Below are 22,609 nucleotides of genomic sequence, written 5' to 3'. Positions count from 1 at the left end.
GGTAGCTTTGGCTATGGTTGGAGAGCCTTGAATTCTGAATTCTGCATTCCATCCAGCACTTTAAGGATCAGAAGGGAAGCTGAAGCATCTAGCAAGGCACCAGATATATATATATATATATATATATATATATATATATATATATATATATATATATGTTATATAGTTATATAGTTATATCTTACTTGCAATCTAGAACATCCATCTGGGTCATAACATTTACTGGGCTAAGACTGGCCTGCCCTTCATTCCAGTAGTGATATAGCTATGTGAAGCAGTTGGGAGTGGACACTTCCAGGATACAGACAGCAGGAGAAATGGGTCCTTCAACTTTGTAATGTATGCTTGTGAAGTCTCTTCTGCCTGGTGGTGCGTGATGCTGGAAAGTGAAAATGGTTGGGGGCAAGTGCCAAGCCTGAAAGAGCATGGCTTCTGGTGTCTAGATGTTAAATAGCAAATGGGCTTAAAAATCTTAAACCTACTTATAGCTTGACCTTTCAGTTCATGGTAAGAAGTAGAAATTCCCGGTTGACAAGAAGCTTGAAAGTTGGTTAAGAGAATAAATCAATCCTTGAGTGCAACACTATGACATAACAGCGCAGAGATCCAGCTAGCCATGGCATGCAGTGCTCCAGAAGAGACCCTGTGATACATTACACCCCTTTATTGTAGCCTTGAAATGCCCCTTGCAAAGAGTGTGTAGTAGCTGTTGAGCAGTGCTGTTTGTGAACTTTCTCAATGGTTCTCTGCTTCCACCTTTCCAAAAAGCTTGTGGCCTTATCAGCAATGGGTGTGGTTTTCTCCCTCTCTGTTAAGAAAATAGTAGTGGTCTTGAGCATAGCTGCTTCTTAAATTGACCAGAGTCCAAGCCAGAGTGCCAATCTATGTTCTACAGCAGGGGTAGTCAATGTCAGGTCCTCCAGATGTTGTTGGATTGCAACTCCCATCAGCTCTAGCCATCATGCTCAGCTCAAGGAGGATGGGAGTTGTGATCCAGAACATCTGGAAGGTTTCATGTTTGCCACCAAATCAACCCAGCTGCAATGCGTGAACGATACAGATATCCGTATGTCTGTTGTGTTAGTGAGTAGTCAACACCGCTGCTACACAGATCATTGTTAAAGATTGCTCATGGCTGATGTAGACCAGAAATGTGTAGACTTCCTTTGGGATAGCTGAGTAACTGGGAGTCTCATTCTGTCTAGTACAAAGATTTGAATGCTGATAATACTTAAGTTAGGAATATGGATGGTTTTTGCTTCAGGCCATATGATGCAGCAAGTAGGTTTCTTGGGTATCTCAAATCCATGCTTATGTTAAATACGTCTTGCGCCACTACTGTGCCACTGTTCAGCAATGGCTTCTCCCCCTTCATCTAATTCCTTATGGAAATGTGTTAACTGTTGTTTGCATGCATACCAGTGGCTGGCTCAGGCCAACATAATAACACATCCTGAAATAACTTCATTTGGTTTGGAACCAGAAAACCCCAACCTCTGCCTTCATTGGAAAAAAAAAATCATCAAAAAAATCAAGGAGTAATGATTTGCCTTAACTGGGCTGGCTGCATTGTCTGCTGATTGAGCAAGCCGTTCTGCAGCTGAGCTGCCTGGAGAGTGATTGACTAATTGTTAGTTGTTGGTCAGTTCTTCAAATTGATGCATGTTTCAAACCCAAAATACCCCATGTGAGTGAATAGTGGCCAGGTTTAATCTCTAGAAGAGGTAGTAAATCCTAGGCTGTACATTGTGACCGTAGTAGAGAGTGTTGCTGCAATGATTTTCCTGCCTGTTCCAACCACAGGTTATTATGCCTTGGGGGGATGGTCACTTAAAATGGTTCTGGCTCTGCTGACACGATTGGGCTTCTGCTGAGCAGTGCATTCTGAGGATCATTGTCTGGTATGCTTGTTCAGAGCCGAAACAGTAATAAACAGCGTCCTGAGCTGCTTGCTATCTTAAGCAGATTGCCTGCTATCTACAGGCAGTAGACTGTGGCTTCACCTGGCTTTGATAAGCTTGATTGGTAGCTCTCAGGGGCCTAACCAGGTCAGGTGGAGCAAAGCTGGGGGGGGGGGAGAAGATGCTTTGGATATTTCGGAGCAAACAAACACGGATGCCTTTCATAGTTGCATGTGGAGGTTGTTGTAAAATCTGTCATGTGACCAGAGAGTTTGCTAGGATTCATCAACATCTTATTGTAGTGAATTCTAAGGTTGCACATTTAATAGTTTCACTGCATTTATTGCAAGAGAGTTAATTAAAAATTGCTCCCTGATTATTTGGCGAGGTTAACAAGATTTAGTGACTATGGACTCGCCCACCTTTGTGCTGAAAGAAAAATTCATTTCTGTGTCATTGTTTTTATAAAGTCAGTGCAACTTGCCTCTCTTTCCTTTGCCTAGTTTTTAATCGATAAATTAATTGTTTTGATCTAATCATTGTGTAGGGACGCGGGTGGCGCTGTGGTCTTGCAAGTGCCTTGCAGCCTGACTTAAGGTGGGCTACAATAGCAGTCCTGCCACCTTACAAATAAACAAGTAAATAAATTGGTCCCCAAATGAATGTAGTGCTGGAGGCAGGTTCTAAGCTCTGAAAAGGTATAAACTCCTGGTTGACTCCTAGCTTGGCTCCCAGTTATTTGAAGGGAAGAAAGAAAGAAATTTTGGAGAGCACCTAAGCACAAAACTTCATGGCAGTGCAGAGATACATTTGTCCAGTACTGTATAGGGTTTCATGCTTCAGCAGTAGTGAACCTATATGAAGTGTAATATAAAGTCTCCCTAATGTAAGACCGATAAGCTTTTTCCTTGTGTTTGTGTAGTGGCAGCATTTTAACAAGAACCTGCAGGCCACTGAAATGGACAGTTCGTGTTTTGAAATTTATGTTGGTACACCTTTTAAACCCGCATCTCCAGCAAAAGTAGTGGGTCTTGATTTTTTGATATATTTTTTTAAGAATTACTTTGGATCTGCTATATTTTAACTGGCATATTTTAAAACTGAACGAGAGAGAGCAAATGAAGAACTACCTTCTTTCAGAAAAAAGGCTTTAGGAAAAGTTCAAGGTTTTCTCATATGCCAACACATTTACTCGAGGGGGAGTGGTTTTTTAAAAAAACAGGGAGTTGTAATTAAGCCTTCTGTATTCAATTTGTTAGGTGAACTAGAACCTAAGTTCATTTTAGGATCACTAGTCATGCTTTTTCTTACTGTGTGGCAAAACCTTCTGGAAAGGGACAGTTTACTTTCACTGCTGGTCAGTTGATTCACCTCCTCTGCAGAGTGGCAGTTTCTTCTGATCAATAATCTCGTGTTTGTTTGCATAGCTTTTGTCTGTTTGAAATGGAAACCTCCAATGCCTCTCTCTGTAGCAATCGTTGCCCAACCCACAACAGCCTGCCAGGGCAACTTATTTCACACCCATTCTGCCCTTTGGTCTCTTTTGCCATATGTATATCCCTGTCTGCAGGTCAGAATTGAGGTCAGGCCGGATAAAATCCACAGTGCAGTATTGGAAACTCAAGGTAATCTTTTCACTCTTTTTGCTAGCAGGAATTCTGATAAAAAAGGCCTTGATAATGCAATTTAAATTTGGTGGGGTGGCGGCAGCAGCTGGGGGTTATGAGTGTAGCAGAATCAACCCCTAACCAAACCTTTCAAGGAGCCATTAAAACAGAACCAGTCTTCAAAAGCCAGGTAGTGTTATTAGTGCTGTGACTTACCTAAAAGATAGCCTGTACCTGATTTTCCTGGTTGTAGGCATTTGTGGGAGGAGGGAGATCTCCTGCGCTGCCAGCAAAGGTTATTTTAAAGACAACAGTATAAAACCAAGTAAATAAAGAGGACTTTGTTTGCTTACCCTGCCCCCCCCTCCCTTCTCTCGTGTTAGATGAAACTCTTAATCTACCTGAAGGGTTGTGGGCAGTAGTGAAGGTTCTGTCTTTTGCTCTGGTGACTCTGATCAAAGCTCAGCTCCTGTGACCTTTTCCTCCCACAAAGTGCTGCCTTGTGAACCAAAATGTACTGCAGGCCCTTAATTCCAAGCCTAGCCAGGCGTTCAGTTGCTGACGAGGGAAAGTTCAGGATGTTGTTCTGGGGCAAGTGCAGAACGGGGCCTGTTCTTGACTGGGAAAGTCTGGCGTGAAGGAGAGGTAGCCTCTCCCTGGGATTATGTACCTGAGCACAGTGGAACAGATATGTGACCTTACCTCCTACCAGGATGGGGCAAGTACCGTATTTTTTCGTGTATAAGATGCCCCAATGTATAAGACTACCCCTGTTTTTTTGAACCCCAAATTAAGAAGTCAATACAGTGGTGCCTCGCTAGGACGAAAATAATTCGTTCTGTGAGTGTCTTCGTCTAGCGATTTTTTTCGTCTAGCGAAGCACCAAGGCAGAAAGCGGTTTTTGCGACGGGAATTTTTTTTTTTGTTCATCTTGCGAGGCAGCCCCATTGACAATTTCGTCTTGCGGGGCAGCCTTCTGCTAGCAAATGCCTTTCGTCTAGCGAGGCATTCGTCTAGCGGGGCACCACTGTATTTTAAAATAGTTAGGGTTGCCATGTTTCAAGAGCCTGAGCCCAAACCCGAGCTTGGCTGTCCTTGCCAGAGCCTGGGCCGCCGGAGCTGTTGCTACTACCCACTTGCCTTTCTAATTGGGCCCACTCTGTATCTTCTCCCAGAAAGGTAGGAAAAGAGGTATGTTTATATATTACATGTATAACCTACCTTTCCTCTAAGCAGCTCAAGATAATATGCATAGTTGCCCCCTCCACCTGTTCATTTTATCATCACAGCCTCATGAGGCTGAGAGTTGGGTCACCCAGTGCGGATTTGAACCTGGACCTCCTTGGTTCTAGACCGCCCCTCTGACCACTACACTACACTGTCACATTACAGTTGCTGCTCTTACTGCTCGCTAGACAAGGGCAGGTGAACAAGAAGCACCAGTCAGGAGGATTCAGGGATTGGCAGGGGGCCCCTAGTGGGGCATGGCGCTCAGCGGATACCTGGGAGTGCCATCCCCCTGGGTGCTTGTCCTGGTGCAAGTGATTTTGTGTTTTGCTTCTAAGTAGGCCTCTCTGTAGCAAGAACAAACACAGGACATGTTAATACAAATTGTTTAGTCTGTTGAACAAACTTTGCTCTGACGGAGGAGTTTAAAGTGAGGAAAGAATAAGCATATGGCCTTCTCATTAAAGAAGAGTTTGTGTACCCTTTGCAAATTATGTAATGGGGCCCACTTTCTCCTTTGCAGCGGATGCCTTTGTCGCTCGCAGTTTGTATTGTCACTTGTCTTCTGGAATTCTAGAACATTGTCATACGATTTTACTGAGTTGGATGGAGATTTAAATGTGTGTGCAACCAGAGCACAATGCAAGATACACCCTCCTGAATATAAAAAGCACAAACGCCATACAAATATAGGAGGCAGCTTTCTATTGGGTACAGTCCTGCTTTTGACAAGGGACATAGCAGGACAAATGGTTCCTACCCCCTCTTTCACATGTCTTTTATGATATCTGCCTTGGCTTCCTACCTGAAGAAGCTTCTCCACCCCCATCGTTCTGCCTGGACATTGAGGTCCAGCGCCAAGGGCCTTCTGAGGGTTCCCTCACTGTGAGAAGCCAAGCTACAGGGAATCAGGCAGAGGGCCATCTTGGTAGTGGCGCCCGCCCTGTGGAACGCCCTCCCAGCAGAGGTCAAAGAGATAAACAACTACCTGACACTTAGAAGACACCTGAAGGCAGCCCTGTTCAGGGAAGTTTTAAATTGTGACATTTTAATGTATTTTTAATCTTCGTTGGAAGCCTCCCAAAGTGGCTGGGGAAACCCAGCCAGATGGGTGGGGTACAAATAATATATTAATAATAATAATAATAATAATAATAATATTAATAGTGCTGCTACAAATCACTCTCCCCATGGTGAACTATCTCTATCCTGACAGTTGCATTTGCAAGTCCTAGCCATGTGACTCTCTCTCATCCGCATCAAGTTTTCCCTGTCCAGGTTCTTAGAGACTACTGTGGGGAGCATGGAGAATGGCTGTATACCGTATTGGCCCAAATATAAGCCGCACCCGCAAATAAGCCGCACCCTAAAAATTGGAAGGGGGGAAATACTGGGGCTGCTTGGGGGGGGGAGCTGTGCCGCTTTGCCGGTGGCGTAAGTTCCCGAATATAAGCCGCGCCCCCCCCCCCCAAAAAAAAATTCCGATCGTGAAAAGTTAAAGTGCGACTTATATTCGGGCCAATGTGGCAATTGTGGGAATCACTGGATATGGAGAGCCCATTTTCAGAGACCTCCCACATGGTGACATGCTCAGTCCTCTGACTCCAAAGCAGGTCAGCACAGCCCCATCACTTGTGGCTTGCTCGAAAATCCTCCTGTTTTTGTTTTTGCAGTCCCAGGCAGGCACAGCAACAACAAATGCTTGACACTTACTAAATCCTCAAGAGCTTCTGTGCATGGTTGGCAGGTTGCATTCAGCTTGGTACCTCGCATGTTATGTGTGCACCTGCCCAAGAGTCAGCTGAGCTGCTACACTTGCCATGGGGACCAACATCCTGGTAGGGAGCATGTAGCTATTTCATTTAGTGGAACACATCACATGACTCAACCCATTGTCATGGATGTACGGAGAAACCTGTACATGTAGGATGCCATGTGCAACATTCATGTGTTCAGTTCCACTAAATTCACCCTGGGAATTGGTAGTGGGGCTGTCTAGATGGCCCCAATACCAAGAATAGTAGAGCTTTTCCCTAATGTCAGGCTTAAAGTATTTATACAGTATTGTGATCTGGCATATCTTCTGAACTGCCATCTTGTAGAATAAGTAAGATTGTTGTTTTTAGTCAATTCAACCAATTCAGCTTTTTTTAAAAAAAAAAAAATTGTCGCAATACATATATGAAATATTTACATAGTATTACATACACATATTTGTAAATTCTCATTTTCACATTTCATTATGTACCAACATTTAGTCATTTCTTATTTGCTTCTTATTTCTTGCCCTACGTCTTCCTTCCACCAGTGCATGACTTCCTTGTTTTTATTTTATAACTTTATTATTGTGATTGTATTTTTGTGTCGATAATTAAACATACGTTCTTTTATATCTGTTTAACTTAACTTTGTGCAATCACCAATTCAGCTGTTTTTTTACACCAACAAATGTTGTGTTCTGGGAGCACTGTCCTCATGCTATCCTTTTAAAATTCAAAGTATAGTCTGGTGCTTCTCCCTTCCTCTTTTCCTGTATCTGAGCCATGTTTGTGGCTTTCTAATGGCAGGTCCAGCCAGAAGAACGCAGTTCTTGACTGGATATAGTGAAGTGCCGCTTATGTGAGATGTGTTCCTAGAAAGAAAGGGAAGCAGCTGAGTTGTGAAATGATGTCTGTAGGATTCCCAGATCCTACTTCCCCTGACTCTTCAGTCAGCCCCTCTAACCTTCAGTGGACTTTGGGAGCAAAGTTTGCTCTACATACATTACACAAGCAGGTCCATGAGTCCATTGTGAATACCTTGAGTGGGGTGGGGACAAGCAGGCTACTGCTCTAGTAGGGTGAAGAGAAATTGAGATGGCAAAAAGGGAAAAGAGTTGTCCTGGCTCTGTGATGACTGCCTGACTACTCTTGAAGGGTCTTCAGTGAAGAAGATCCAGAACACCACGAGGAGACTTGAGGGGGAACAGACAGACTTAATGAGAGTGCTGAGAATAAGACATGCCTCTTGCATTCTGTGGGATGCTTATATTCTGCACTAAGCAAATTTTGACAGTCCTTTGGGGGCACATACTCAGTGTGTCTTTACTGGCCAGTGTGGCATCCATGTGTCTCCCTCCGTCCCACTGACTAGATCAAGCTTTCCAAACACAATACATTGGGTTAACACAATATTATAGACTGTCTGACCTCAAAACTGGCCACCAGCCGGGCTGCCTGTTTAATTTTTTTCATAATGTCTTGGCATTCAATGGAGCTTTTCTTGGCAGATTCTAATACTAGGGGATGGTTTGTTAAGCTTCACTTACCCTCTAGCTTCCTCCAAGTAACAGCGTGATTGTCACAGGATCCTGTCTCAGTTGTTGCTCAACTGCAGATGGAGACAAGAGGCTCCATTCTTTTCTCTGTCACCCGCCCCAAATAAAGAGGTAGAAGCAGGGAGTTGCCCTTCTCTTGCTTTACTTCTAGATCATGGGACTGGGCAGTAAAGGAAGTGTGCAACACAACAACCTCCAGGTATGTCTCATTCTTTGGATCATTGTGGAACGTTAAACTCCAGTTAAGGAGAATAACATCTTGCATGGTTGAATTTTCTGCGAGAGAGAGCCGTCTCCTACAAAAGGCAAAGGCTGCTGTGGTTGAGTAGGAAAGTAACTTCTTCATCCATCAGGGTAAGGAGGCTTTGGCCATAAGTGCACAGGGCAAGGAGTCCACAATGCTTTCATATTATTCTAAAAAAGTATTATAATACCATTAGGAACAAGGTATTTATTAGATGGCCCTGGAACATGAGATCTGTGCATTTCATTATGGACGATTCGACACTCCTGATAAGTGTGAGCGTATATGTTACAATTGGACTAAATGTGGCTAGAAATGCGCACACTTCATTAGATTTATTACCTGCCCATCGCCACAAGTTTCCAGAGTTGGGCTTGCAGCAGCCCCAAAGGATTGATTATTGCATTCATTTAAAATGACAGCTTTAAACAGCTTTGCTAACATTGCGTCTTGCAGGCTCTTTCGGTGCTGTAAGCAAGGTAAATGTTGACAAACCGGTGTTGAGACCTGGAACTCAAACAGATTCATAATCTGCATTTTTCTGTAATCTTGCACTGTGTGTACCAGTCTTGTTGAGAAGTGCTGTGTGATACATCAGGTCCCTTTAGCTTTCCGGTTCCACTTTCTGCCCTTCCCTAGTACAAACAATGAGTGATAGGTGAGCAGGGAGACCCTGGGGAAAAGAGGAGAATGCAAGGGGATGCAGCACCACAAAACAGGCTGAGCATAGAGGGGGGAGCAACAATCAGGCAGCTGGAAGAAGACTGTGGGGAAAATCCTTGTGACTCTGCTACTGTAGAGTGAGGAATGTCAGTTCTCATTTGCCCACATCTGAAATCCTCCCATGTCTTTATGGCAGATGAAAGGGTATGAGAGTCAACCATTACAGACAAGTAACTCTTTCTGCTTCATGGAGTTGAGCACTAATTTGATTCACTTGCTGTAACTCAGATTGCCATAAAGGTGAGAGATTTGCATGGCATGCAGACCTGAGTTCAAATCCTATAGCCTTGCCTTGTGCCATTTTGCTGTGAAATGGGGCCACTAATGGCCTAGCTCAGTAGCTTTTTAAGATAAATGTAGGCAACAATTGTTAAAGTAAATATGTATGCAAATAATAAACTTTTGCAAAAAAACAAATACAGAATTGTAAACAAACATGGCATGTGGTGTATCCCCCCATCCCTCTTATAACATATCAGTGGTGCAGGTTAATAGATATTGTTTCTACTTCCCCTTACAATATTATTCAGGACTAGTACATTTCTGCTTTTGAAGAAGGCAAAACTGTTTGGTCTCTTCATTGGAAGCTACTGTGAAATCAGATTGCTTCATATGACGGTTTGAATCCCCGTGACGGGGTGTGCTCCCGTTGCTCGGTCCCAGCTCCTGCCAACCTAGCAGTTCGAAAGCACGTCAAAAGTGCAAGTAAATAAATAGGTACCGCTCCGGCGGGAAGGTAAACGGCGTTTCCATGCACTGTTCTGGTTCGCCAGAAGCAGCTTAGTCATGCTGGCCACATGACCTGGAAGCTGTCTGCGGACAAACGCCGGCTCCCTCGGCCCGTAAAGTGAGATGAGCGCCGCAACCTCAGAGTCGTCCGCGACTGGACCTAACGGTCAGGGGTCCCTTTACCTTTACCTCTAGATGCTTTATATTGAAGAGGAGCCTTGAAGCAAATGTATGGCTCCAATTCCTCTCATTGTTGACTCTTCATACTTAACCATAAACACTGACACCCCCTGAGTCACAATGCTTGCAGGGCCATTCCTAAGGTTATCACTGGGACAGATTTTTCTATTTACCTAGCCTAACTGGTTCTTCCCCTCCACCCTGTCACCCATCATGTACCTGGCGTTGGGTGTTCTGTTTTGTTTCTGTAATTCTGCAGTAGACAGATGGAGTTGTGACTCTTTCCTGTCTGGGAGAGACTGCAATGCTAGACACCCTAGTTTTCATCATTTTTTGCTCTGAGTAACTAATTATTTTGTCCGTACTTGCTTATAATGGGTTATGTCACTAGGAGAGGCTCCCCTTGAGGCATTTTTTTCAAGGAAGTTGCATGCACTTGTCGAAACTCTAGGGGGGAATCTTTAATAGTAAGCATAGGACATGTCTTTGAAAAGGTGAGGGTTCCTTTCCCACCTGATGAACACTCCAGTGGTTGCAATACAAAAATAGGTGTGTAGCCTACATGGATTGCTGTGGTTATGCACTCTTTCTCCTCTTAGCTGGCTGGACTGCAAAGGAGCTGGTCTTTGCTGGAGCCTCCCATGCGTGTCACCTGCAAGAGCTGAGTGTGCACTATTGAGTGCATGCACAGCCTGCTCCATTTTCCTTCCTTCCTCCATTAACATGGCGGTTGGGGTTGGGAAGGGGGGCAGGGCTTGCAGTCAGGCATAGATGCTCACTTGAAATCTCAGAATGGACATGCCTGTTGGCAGCATCCCATTATAATGTTCCCTCTGCCGGCGGTGTCCAATTAGAAATGTTCTGCTGCTGCCAGCTGGGTGAATAGAACACAGCTCTAATTGGACACCATCAACAGAGAGAACCGATGGTTCTCTACCCCCTCATTTCCATGCCTGCTGGCCAATCGAAATGGAAGGAGTATCTAAGCAGCCAACACTGGGATGAGTGAAAAGAAACTCAGGGTTGTTGACCATTGTAGCTCATGATATGACCCAGAGAGGGTTCAAGAGCCTGGTAGGTCTCTGTGGGTTTGTTGGTACCCATGGGCACCATGTTGCTGTTCAGGACAATAAGAATAAGAATAATCACCTGCCATTTACCAACAGATCCATGCCAGGTTAAAATTTAAAACAGTTAAAACAAGCACAGCAATAGGATGGGTCCTGGAAGCAAACATCTTGGTAAAGAGGTTTGTGTTCAGCATTCACTGAAATGCAGGTTGCCCCTGGCTTGGTACTGTATATTAAATAGGTAATTCATTTGTTAACAAATCTTCATACAGAGCCCAGAGTATGTGCCACCTTAAGGGTAGAGGGTTGGAATTAGTCAGTCGGAATTGTCTGTATTTTTCTTGCCTTTAAGGTGATTATTTGGGGTTTAATTCCTAGCAGAGATGTGTAAAAAGTGGAGGGTTGGGGGAGCTATGCCCCTACAGTGGTAGCCACCGCTTGCACCTGCGCAGTTGTTAGAAACCATGGCAGACGCATGAGGTGGCTGCTGATTAGAGAGCAGCTGCCTCTTTCAGATCTCATGCCACCCTGTTTGGAACCCTGTGCATATAACCTGGGGCTGTGGAACATAGAATTAGGCTACTATTTGGATCAAGCTACAAGGAGAACTCTGTGTGCCTTTAAGCACTTCTTAGAACCATCACAAGCCTCTGCTATTCATTGGTAATCAAGATTATCACAGAAGGAGAAGACTGCATATTCTGTGATGTGGGTCTTCCACTGTAGTCTGTTGAGGACATAGCTTTCCAAACTGTGTCTCATGAATGTTCCCCGCACTCTTCCTGGGGCTGGTAAGGGGTTAGTTTAACCTCCAGTTTGCTAGCAAAACTGAATTACTGTGCCGCGAAACGATGCGTGTCTAAAAAGAATGTCGCCAACATGAAAATGTTTGTAAAGCTCTGCTTTAGGAGTCAGCCCAGGGCCAGAATCCACTTTTTTTGAAGCATGTTTGGTAATCTCCCAGCTGGATACACATACCTGGCTCGGCGTTTTGAAACCTTTTCAGGGGAAGGGATATAAGCAGTGCTTTGGGTTTTCTGTTTAAATTAAAAATTGGAAGTTCTGCAGCCGTCTTAAGTTCTGCAACGCCTTTAATTGAGTGATTTCTCATTTTGCTAACCTATCTGTTCTCTTTTTGCTAGTCAGTAGGGGAGGGGGGGGGTGGAGGAGCAAAAGCTTGCCACCATTGGGAATGTTGCTTGACTACTCTGCTGGCACCCACGATATCAGTAGCCACATCCACACCACTAAACTTCCAAAATATCTTTGTCACGATCGAGATGAGAAGCTAGCTTTTCTTTTCAAAAGAAAGTTGAGATTACCAGGAAGCTGCATCCTGTGCCTAACACTACATTCTACCGTCTTGCTGTGCCCTTCCCCATCCCTTCACTGTCCTTGTTCTAAAAATGATATTTGTCTCTCCAGCATGTTTGTGTGCCTCCCCTATTTCCCTTGTTTCAAGCGGTGCAAGGAGGAGTGAGAGAGCCGTGGCTGGGCTCTGCTGGCAGCTCCTTTATGAAATAAGCAGTTCCTCACTCCACTTTCCCTCTACCCTTTCAAATTGTGTTAGAGAGAGAGAGAGAGAGAAAGAAAGAAAGAAAGAAAGAAAGAAAGAAAGAAAGAAAAGCTTAGGAACCACTTTATAGGTTACATGATGGGAAGGAGAGAAATGGGGGCACTTTGCTGAAGAATCTGGAAAGCTCAGTTGGTTAGAGCAGTGTTTCCCAACCTTGGGCCTCCAGCTGTTTTCAGACTACAATTCCCATCATCCCTGACCACTGGTCTTGCTAGCTAGGGATGATGGGAGTTGTAGTCCAAAAACAGCTGGAGGCCCAAGGTTGGGAAACACTGGGTTAGAGTGTGGTGCTGATAACATCAAGGTTGCAGGTTCAATCCCCATATGCGGCAGCTCCCTGTTCCTGCATTGCTGGGGGCTGGACTACAGGATCCTCCGCATCCTTTCCAACTCTATAATTCTATGAATCGCTTCCCCTGCTTTTTACTCCCCCCCACCACCACCTTCTGATCATTCCCCACCCAACCACTATATAATGCACCTAGTGAACCAGCTCTTAGTGAAAAATGCATCTAGGGGAAGCATGAGTTGGTTTGTTAGGCTGCTCTTTTTCAAGAGTTTTGCCCAAGGGCAACCCCTGTTCCAGGAGAATCGCCTCGGTTCGAACAGAAAAAGGTGTTGCGTTAGCAAAAAGCCCAGTTCAGCCATGATTTTTGTTTTAACTTTTGCCCCTGCTGCCAGCAGTCAGCTATTTTGTCCTCTCTCTGTCTATCGCTACAACAATATAAAAATACAAGATTAAAAATCAGTGGTGACATCAAATATGCCTTTTAAATCTGGCACAGAAGGCACACAAGGACCCCACCACCACCACTTTAAGAGGCTTTATTTAAAAAGAAGCTTCAAGCAAGCAAGGCAGGAAGAGAAAGGTGCATGGAACCATTCCAGTCGATCCAGTTGTAGCTACTTACAAATAGGTTTCTGGCCTCCCCATGTGTAGCATAGCAGCGCTGAAGGTCAGCTGGCTCAGGTGGTCTCTGATTGACAGAAGGGCATTTGCCGCCTTGGGGAGATGGACCATTGCAGTGCTCTTAACAAAAATAGATACACCCCCTGCTTTTCTGCTAGACGGAAATCTTGTGTACTGATGGGAAGACATTACCTTTCTGCTTTGATGTGATAGCAGGCAGGCTGGCTGGCTGGCGTAGGACATGACTGTGTGGTACCCAAATCCTCTCTTCAAAAACAGGGGCTGAGTGGTGACATCTGCTAGGAAGAAAGCAGGGCCTCTTGGTTCTCCGGCCCTCTGGCCTCCTACTCCAATACGGTATTCGGGTTGAGTGGCAGAGTTCGAGCTGTGTTCTCAAAAGCTTTAAGTCCCTATTAAAAATAGATTTTATATTTTTTATTTGTAACCATAGGGAACCATGAAATGTTTGCCAAGTTACCATAAGCAGAAAATTCAGTACCTCTGTCCTAGTTAATCTGCAGGAAATTTTCATAAGTTTCAGGTAGGACCTGTGCCTAGCTTTTTAAGCAGGCTCAATGTAGGCTGCCATCAACATGGTTTTAAACTATAATGGCAAAACTAACTTTGTATATACTCTTAAGGGGTTTTTGTGGGCAGGGGGCATGTAATGAGAGCTGAGATCCTCAAAAAGCTCGACTCTGCCAGTATGCATTTTGTGTATAATTGCACAGAATAACCCTCCCAGCCCCGCAAAAAAGCTCTGCCAGTTGCATACATGTGGCTCACGCTGCAGAGGTTTTTCAGCCTGATCTAGATTGTTGCAGTGGGACTTCTTGGCTTTCACAGCTGGGAATGGGAGCTGCAGCTGAATTGAGCCCTTTTGAGGCTGGCAGAGTGAGCCTCCTGTATTTGTTTTCATGCATCCTCTGATCTGAACTTCTCTTCCGCCTCCTGAAAGCTTCGGTTTCAGCTGGCTTTTGTAACTTCACTTGCAATGAAGGCATGCTTTGATTTGCACCTACCCACTGCTGGAGTTTGCAGACCACAAATTGCTTACCCCCGAATAGTAGAATGCAGAACTTGCGGGTTTTGAAATTGGCACATTTCACACGGGCTTGACAGAGTGGTTAAATGAAGAGTAGTGATCCTCAGCCACATTCTTTCCTATAGGCAGACTCCTTTGCTCTCAACCCTTGCCAGCATCGTTGCTTTTCTGTGATAATTTGGCAAAACTGCAGCTGTATCAAAACTCACACACACCCCTTTCTGTTACTGCTCCAGTATCTTTTTGGGGGGGGGGATGAATGGGGCAGGCTTTCTTCTCCCCTGGTGACATCACAAAGGACAAATTAAGATTATTATTATTATTATTATTATTATTATTATTATTATTATTATTATTTTATTTAAACCCTGCCTATCCAGCTGGGTTTTCCCCAGCCAATGGTTTGCCCTCTGTTTAAATGGGGGGGGAGTGAATAATCCCACTGCTGATGTTGTGTGCTTGCTTTGACCATGAAGATGCACAGAAGCATAGCTGCAAGCTCAGGGGTAGAGCCTTTGTCTTGGGTGCAGGAGATCTCAATTTCCTTTCTCAGCATCTCCAGGGTAGGCCCACCTGGGAAAGAGCCCTGCCTGAAACCAGGAGAGCTGCTTTGCCGGTCCATGTAGAGGAGACTGAGCAAGATAAAGCGAAGATCTGACTCAATATAAAGCAGCTTCCCTACGTTGCTTCAGTTTCAATGGAGCTGGCAAAATGACGATAAGTGGAGAAAGTCTGAGCGTACTCCCAGGGGCGCCCCACGTTCCATAATGGAGGGGGTGACAAATTATCAAGGAACAATTACTGCCCTACAACTGGTAGGGCGGTTCATAAAAAAAAAACTTTTTTAAAAAAAAAAATTCATGCATATGAGTTAATATCTTGACCCTCCTCCACCAAAATAGCTGTTTACTTGGCAGTTTTCCTATGTCGTGAAGGCTGAAATTTCAGTTCAGTGGAGCACTTACTGTTCCCAACCCTAACCCTGTGGAAAGCCATCTAATTAGACTTTAATTTGATTTAGAGATGTTTTTAGGAGGTAATTTAATTATTGTTTGATTTTATACCAGTGTTATGTATCTGATGTTAGCCACCCTGATCCCGACTTCGGCCGGGGAGGGCGGGATATAAATAAAAGTTTTATTATTATTATTGCTTGTTATTATTACTTTGTAAGAAAATATGAAATAACGTAAAACCATTTGTGCAGGGGGCAGGTATCAATGGGGGGGGGTGACAAGAAATTTCCCGCACCGTGTACCACCTGACCTTCCTACGCCTGGGGGGGGGGTTGACAAAAATTTTTTTGCCCCCGGGTACCAATTTACCTTGCTACGCCCCTGCGTACTCCCCATTTGTGAGTGGCGAGCTCTTTGTCCTATTGTATCAACGATGCAAGCATGTGTTCTTTTAAAAGTTTGTGTGTCTGCTGTTGGCTTGTTCCGGATCTGGCTGGCTTCTCTCTTTTGTAGTCCCCTTTCATGGCTTGCTCTGATGTCTGTTTTCAATTCCTTCAGCATCTGTGTGTCTGCTTTCTATTCTCTTCAAAATCCCAAGAGTCTTCACTCCTCTTCCCCCATGTAGCTTAAAAACACACACACAAAAAAAACCCCACAAACTTGAGGACGCCTTAGCCAGCCTTGTGAACTGCGCTTTTTCTTTTTTTAAGAACATGCAGAAATATGTGAGTCACAGCTTAAAATCTTATACCTTTTTTGGCAGTACTCTTGTGTTCCTCTTGGATGTCTTTCCCCCTTAACTTTAGTCTTCTTCAAAGCCTCTGGTGAACTGTTAGTTCAAAATGACAAGAGTATTTCTTTGTTCTGGTATTCTGGAATATGTTATAGTTCTCCTGTGCACTGTCAAACTATTCAGCTCATGGTAAGGCAGCTGTTTGTAGCGGAATGATACCCCCAACTTTTTTTCTTTTTGTTCCCAGTTGGGTACACTCACTGCCATTCTGGGTATTTTTCTTCTAATCTTCATGACTTGAGGGTAACTATAAAGGCATCCCATGTTAATAATTGATACAACTCTGTCAATAGTGCAGAAGCTTGCTTTGGATCCGCAGCAGCACAATTATGCTTTAAAAAACGGTGAGGTCGCGGCTTTTGTGGTATCTGCTGTTGTTATGATAATTCCTAGAGAGCTCAGAAATGCTTGGACCATGTGCAGAGGCCCCATAGAATTAACTTTTAACCCAGGGAAGAGTTTTAATTTGACAGTGACTGAGGACCATGGCTTGTGGTGCAGTCCTGTACCCATTTACCTGAGAGTAAATGCCATTGAAATCAATAGGACTTCCTCCTGAGTGGATATGTATAGGGTTGCTATCATTGTAGGACAATGGAAGGAAATTAGCCATGGGCCAGTCATTGGACAAGTTGCCTAATGGAGCTGCTTCTTGTCCAATGATTATCCAGCTTATTTCATAATTTGGCTTGTATAACTAGATCAGGTCTTAGTATCTCAGCTTCAGAATGTGCGCTAGCTTGTGAAAGGAGGAAGCCGGGCTGGTTTGGGTGGTGTGATCTCTTGTTCACGTATCCGCACAGGTTGCTGATTTACTTTTGTTTTCTTTTTTTAAAAAAAAGTGTTCAGGTTATTTTTGAGCCTAAAAACTGATACTAACCAGTTTAGCATTATCAGGCTTATTTCTTTTCTTTTACTATTATCTGAATGTGCACCCTACCATCTTTTGAAAAAGTAGCTGTTTTAATATGCTGGCTTTTTATTGATACCTGCAGCTGCATGTCGATCACTTTTGTTGAACAAGTGGGGCGATTTCTTGCTAGTGGGGTACCCACGTTCCTCCAGTATCAGTAGCATGCTGTCAATACAGTGGTACCTCTGGTTACGTACTTTATTCGTTCCGGAGGTCCGTTCTTAACCTGAAAATGTTCTTGACCTGAAGCACCACTTTAGCTAATGGGACCTCCCGCTGCCGCTGCGCCGCCAGAGCACGATTTCTGTTCTTATCCTGAAGCAAAGTTCTTAACCTGAAGCGTTATTTCTGGGTAACCAGAAGCATATGTAACCCGAGGTACCACTGTACATTGAACTGGAGTGGGGGACACATGCAAGGAGAAAACCTTTTCTTAATTATAGCTGCTTTCCCTACAAGCCAAAGGATTCATATAATCAGTGCTAGAATTTGCCTTCTCGTCTGTTTCATTGCCAAAGGGAACTTTCTACCACCTTACAAACAAACACACACACACAGACCAAGAAGGAATAGAATATTTGAGTTGGGGGAGTGCACACGTTTCAAAGAAATTGAATTTAAAAATTAATCAAACAAAAAATCATCGTTCAATTGGTGAAGTAATTCTACGTGGCAGTAGGAAGCCAGTGTGGATTTGCTTCCCTTTAACGACTGCACACAAAAAGCGAATAGTTCTACATTCATATTGCACACCCATATAACCTCTTTTAAAAACAACAACAACAACAAACCCTTACATTGCTCTAGGCGTGGTGCACAGAGAACATTTTACTAGGTACAAGGCATTGGCACTGAGCAGTAGGTGCCCAGAGCAACCATCTGATTGCACCATCGATTGCAGCAGTGCTGGATGTGTTGCTGGCAACCATTTCGGCTCCCCCCCCCCCACAGGACACTGCTTAAAGGTTACCTTGTAGAAACCAGTTTGACCACAGAAACAAAGCATGGAGAGGAATGTGTTTATTTGTGGGAAGTGTGTATTGTGGGCAACAATAGTTCTGCTTTGCTCAAGGCCCCCAAGAAGTTAGCATCTGTATACTAATGCTAAATCTCCTGATATGAGGACTGCTGTAAGGGGTCACTGACCTCTGTTTCAGATATATATCTGTCAGGAGGCTCTGCAGCCAAGTGGGAACGGGCGAAGGTGGGTGAACAACAAGCACTCTACCTCGTGTAAGCTATGCTTCTGAGAGAGGAGGGGTTGGGGGTGCCTGTCTCAAATATTCCTTAGTTTATTGCAAACATGCGCCTCAGCTATGTTCTCTAGGAGCAGACAGGCATTCATTACTGCCTCATTCCTTTCTCTGCCTATGATGGCTGCTCCACTGAGCATGCAAAACTGCCTCTGAGCAGTAAATCAGAAGTGAAGGGAGAAGATTTCTGCAAGCGTGGAGGGGAGGGGAGAGTCATCTTGTGATGCCCCTGTTTTGAACCATGCTTTCCTACCCCACTGAGCTATTTTCACGTAACTCCCTCCCCTAGTGCTTCCAGCACAACTGCCCTTTTCTGGTTTGCATCTAGCAGAGCCCTCCTCAGTGCCGCTGCCTTTTTTTGTGCGAAAGTAGAAGTGCTCATCTCATGGGCAGAGAATAGTCTTGTAGGAGCAATTACCCTGTGCCTCCCATACAACAGGGAGCACAGCAGCACGTAGCACTGTACTTGAACATTTAACCCCTGGTGTATGTTGAAGGGGAAGGTAGAGCTGGGGAACATTTTTCAATGGCCACATTCCCTTGTGAGTAACCTCCCAGGGCTACGTGCCAGGGGTGGGCAGGGCTATAGGCAAAGGTGGGTGGAGCAACAGAGGTGGTTCTTGCCTTCAGCGTTTGAAATTAGCCAGGCGCATTTTGCACCTGGCCACTTGCGACCAAGTGAAGATGCCTGGGCGCCAGGATGGCTGGCACCTGACATCTCCAATATCGGGAGCTGCATGCCTGGGGATCATTGGATCGTGACTGTTTTCACACACTAATAGCACACCCTGTAATTCTACCAGTTATGTCTTATCTGCACAATCAGAATTAATTTCAGGAACCAGAATGCTTCGTCTGTGTAGCCTGAGCAGGAGCAGTGTACAATGTTACAGTTAATTGCTGTAGCTTGTCTTCCCACTGCCCTGCTTACAGTTGTGAAGAATACACATACATTATGAATGGTCCATGTCACCCTTAACAAAAAGAGTTTGGAATAGGCCAATATATATGTGGGCTGTCCCTGGATCAAATGACTTTCCTTCTTTTAAGTTCTCAAAGTTCTTAATCTATCTCTAGGTTGTCCTCTGAACGAGCCAGATACTTAGTTGAGAATCAATCACAGTCAGTCCATCATTTTTGAAAAATAAAGACTTGAGAACCTCTTGCCTCAAAATGGCAACCAGACATTCCATTTTGGCAACTGTAACCTTGGTTTAAGGAGCCATTTGGCACCTAACACTGTTTACCTTTGTGCAGTTCATTACATTCCAGCCACTCCAATCCCAGAGGTTTCTATACAAACACACCAACTAGGTAAGAGTACTTGAGGAGGGAACAGAACAGGGTTGGAGAGGGGTTTAGGCATTACCTGAGGAAGAGTTCCACAGGTTGGATGGAGAGCCCCACCGCAGATGGTGCACTCTCATGCCCCCATTAAAGGATAGTGCGCACCCCGGAAATGATCTCTTTCAGTTTCTGCCTTCTGGAAGAAGGTACAGTGTTATAAAGACCAGGACTAGCCGCCTGAGAAACAGTTTCTATCCAAAAGCGATTCTGGTTTTAAATGCAATGTAAGGCAGTCTGTAAGGGAGTGTCTGTATTTAGTTGTGGGGCATCAGAGTTTTTAGGGGGCTAACCAGGTAGGGTATTAAAAGTTTAGGAGGTTAATTATGCATAGGCAGGATGGGGCATTTTCAGGATAGTAGGCTTGTCAGTTTTTGCGTATCTGATGTAGATTTTTCAGTTTTGTTGTTGTGTATGGGATAATGACAATAAAAATTATCGTATCGTAAAGGAACAGAGCAAACAGCACCTCTGTTGTCTTGAGGAGACCTAACCCTCTCTTCCTTTCTTATGTCTGTGCTTTAGGCTTGGACTGTTTGAAGGCCATCAAGAGGCTTGAGGGCTACCTGTGAGTACAACCTGCTCCACCCATAACTGAACAGGACCACTCCAGCCCCACTACTCTGACTCCTGTGCAAAAGAGCTCTCACACTTGTTGCCAAAATGCCTATTTTGAAGCAGCTGGTGACAAATTCCGCCAACTCCAAACGCCGCTCTCGGGCCGACCTTACGGCAGAGATGATCAGCGCTCCCCTTGGCGACTTCCGCCACACCATGCACGTGGGGCGGGCTGGTGATGCTTTTGGGGACACCTCCTTCCTCAACAGCAAGGCTGGGGAGGGGGAACAGGAGGCCGCCGAGGAGACAAGTTCCTCATCCAAACCAGGCCTGCTGTCACGCAAGTTCCGCAGCAGCAAGCGGTCTCAGTCCGTCACCCGGGGCGACCGGCGGGATATGCTGGGCTCTCTGCGGGACTCTGCCATTTTTGTGAAGAATGCCGTCTCCCTCCCTCAGCTTACTGAGAAGGAGACGGACAGGAGTGGCGGGAAGCAACTGCCCAAGAGCCTTTCCTCCAGCCCTGTCAAGAAAGCCCCTGAGGAGAAGACGCCTGAAGAGAAGCACATGAACGGTGCGGCAGCCGCTCTTAGCTCTGGGCCCCACAGCCCTGGCTTGGAAGAGCGGGCCTTTGGTGACATAACGGACCTGCCCTTGGTGGTGCCCAAGGGCAGCTACGGCATGAAGCACGCAGAGTCCATCATGTCTTTCCATATTGATCTGGGGCCTTCCATGTTGGGGGATGTCTTGAGCATCATGGATAAGGACCCATGGGAGCAAGAGGATTCTGGTTATCATGGTGCAGAGGACCCCCAGAGGGAGGGAGGCCCTGCGGAGGCATTGACAGGCCACTGGCTTGGCCAGGAAAGCAAACTGCCCCAGGATTCCTTGGTTCAGTCGGATGACAACAGAGCAACAACCTACAGCCCTGGTTCTGCCCGGAGCATTACCAGTCGCCTGACAATGGACAGCAGCTCCATTTCGAGTGGCACCTCTGTGGGAGAGGAACAGCGTACTTTAGTCTCCAGGGGACAGAACCAGGGTGTTCCAGAGCATACGAGGCAGGACACTGCTAAACAGCCGGAAAAGGAATTCTCCTTCATGGATGAGGAAGACGACGAGATAAGAGTATAAGAAAGGTGACTGGAACCTTTACACTTGGCTTGGCTCAAGAAGGAAAAAAAAATTCATCAGATTCTGGAATAAATTGTGGTGCGGAAAAAGATGGATGCTCTTGACCCCTTTCTCAGTCTTCATTTTTCAACACCATCATTCCGTTAAACAGACTGTTGAAGAAAGATGGTGTTTTCTTTTGCTTAGTTTTCTGTTTTTTGGGGGGGTCTGAGACAAGGAGCAGGTGTGGGGGGGGGGGTAATTCACATTTAAACCGCCTCTTTAAAATATTTTGGGTGATTCCAGAGTCAAAGGAATAAAAGACATCACTTGAGCATATTTGAAGAAACATTCTTCCCAGGAGAGAACTTGGAGTGTAATGAGAAAGGTTAAACAAAAACAAAAGCATGCCAAGAGTTATTTACTGGCTGTTCAAAGCAATATAGAGCTGAATACTAGAGCAAAGCTCAAAAAAACTAGTTTCCCTATTAATATATATATTTTTCCTTTACATTTTTACTAGTACTTATTATTATTATTATTATTTTCTAATTGCCCAGGAGAATACCATTCTGGACCTAGCACAACATTGAAGGATGCAATATATTTGTAGAGAGCAAAAAAGACGGAAGCTTGAAATAACCAGACCCTCCAAATCTTACATGTTTCGGAAGCTAAGCGTTCTCTCCCTGTGGGCAGGCCTCTGGGAAGATCTACAAACGTTGGAATTTGCGCTAGAGATTTCGTTCTTGTTTTTTTTCAGATCAGAGCTAGAGGAGCTCTTTAGGAATACAGATTGTGGGGGTGTGGTGATGGGAGAAGCACAGCTACTTCACCTTTTGCCTTTACGTTGGGTCCTTCTTTTGGTCTTGTTTTGGGCACACAAGTTGATGCTAGCAATTATTGGAAGACCATGAATTAAACCTTCCCTGCCCCTAAATGTTGCCACCTTTGATGGTGGTTATGTGGAACTCTCCCTGTAGTGGAATATTTTTGGAGAAACTTCGTTTAGCTCCCAAGGACTGTTTAGAATTCCCCAGTGCGAGGTGAATTTCAAAAGTGGTGGTCAGTCTAGCTGTCCCATTGATAAAAGAGAAATCTTTCTTTCTCCCCCCCCCCACCTCCTTTCTGTTTCCAGGCTCTTCCTCCTTTTG

The 22,609-nt window shown here is 44.8% G+C and overlaps 1 protein-coding gene across 3 annotated transcripts in view; it reads left to right on the top strand.

Moving 5' to 3' along the window:
• Positions 1 to 21,518, top strand: part of CDC42EP4 (CDC42 effector protein 4) — a 39,380-nt gene extending 17,862 nt beyond the window's left edge. For all 3 annotated transcript variants that reach the window (XM_033138938.1, XM_033138937.1, XM_033138936.1), the window contains one exon: positions 20,313 to 21,518. In XM_033138938.1, the coding sequence (XP_032994829.1) occupies positions 20,451 to 21,476 (1,026 nt within the window). In that variant the 5' untranslated portion in view covers positions 20,313 to 20,450 and the 3' untranslated portion in view covers positions 21,477 to 21,518. The remainder of the gene's footprint in view (positions 1 to 20,312) is intronic.
• Positions 21,519 to 22,609: the final 1,091 nt, after the last annotated feature.

This window comes from Lacerta agilis, chromosome 2, assembly GCF_009819535.1.
Source record: "Lacerta agilis isolate rLacAgi1 chromosome 2, rLacAgi1.pri, whole genome shotgun sequence".
Lineage (NCBI taxonomy): Eukaryota > Metazoa > Chordata > Lepidosauria > Squamata > Lacertidae > Lacerta > Lacerta agilis.
This window is presented reverse-complemented; position numbering and strand designations above follow the sequence as displayed.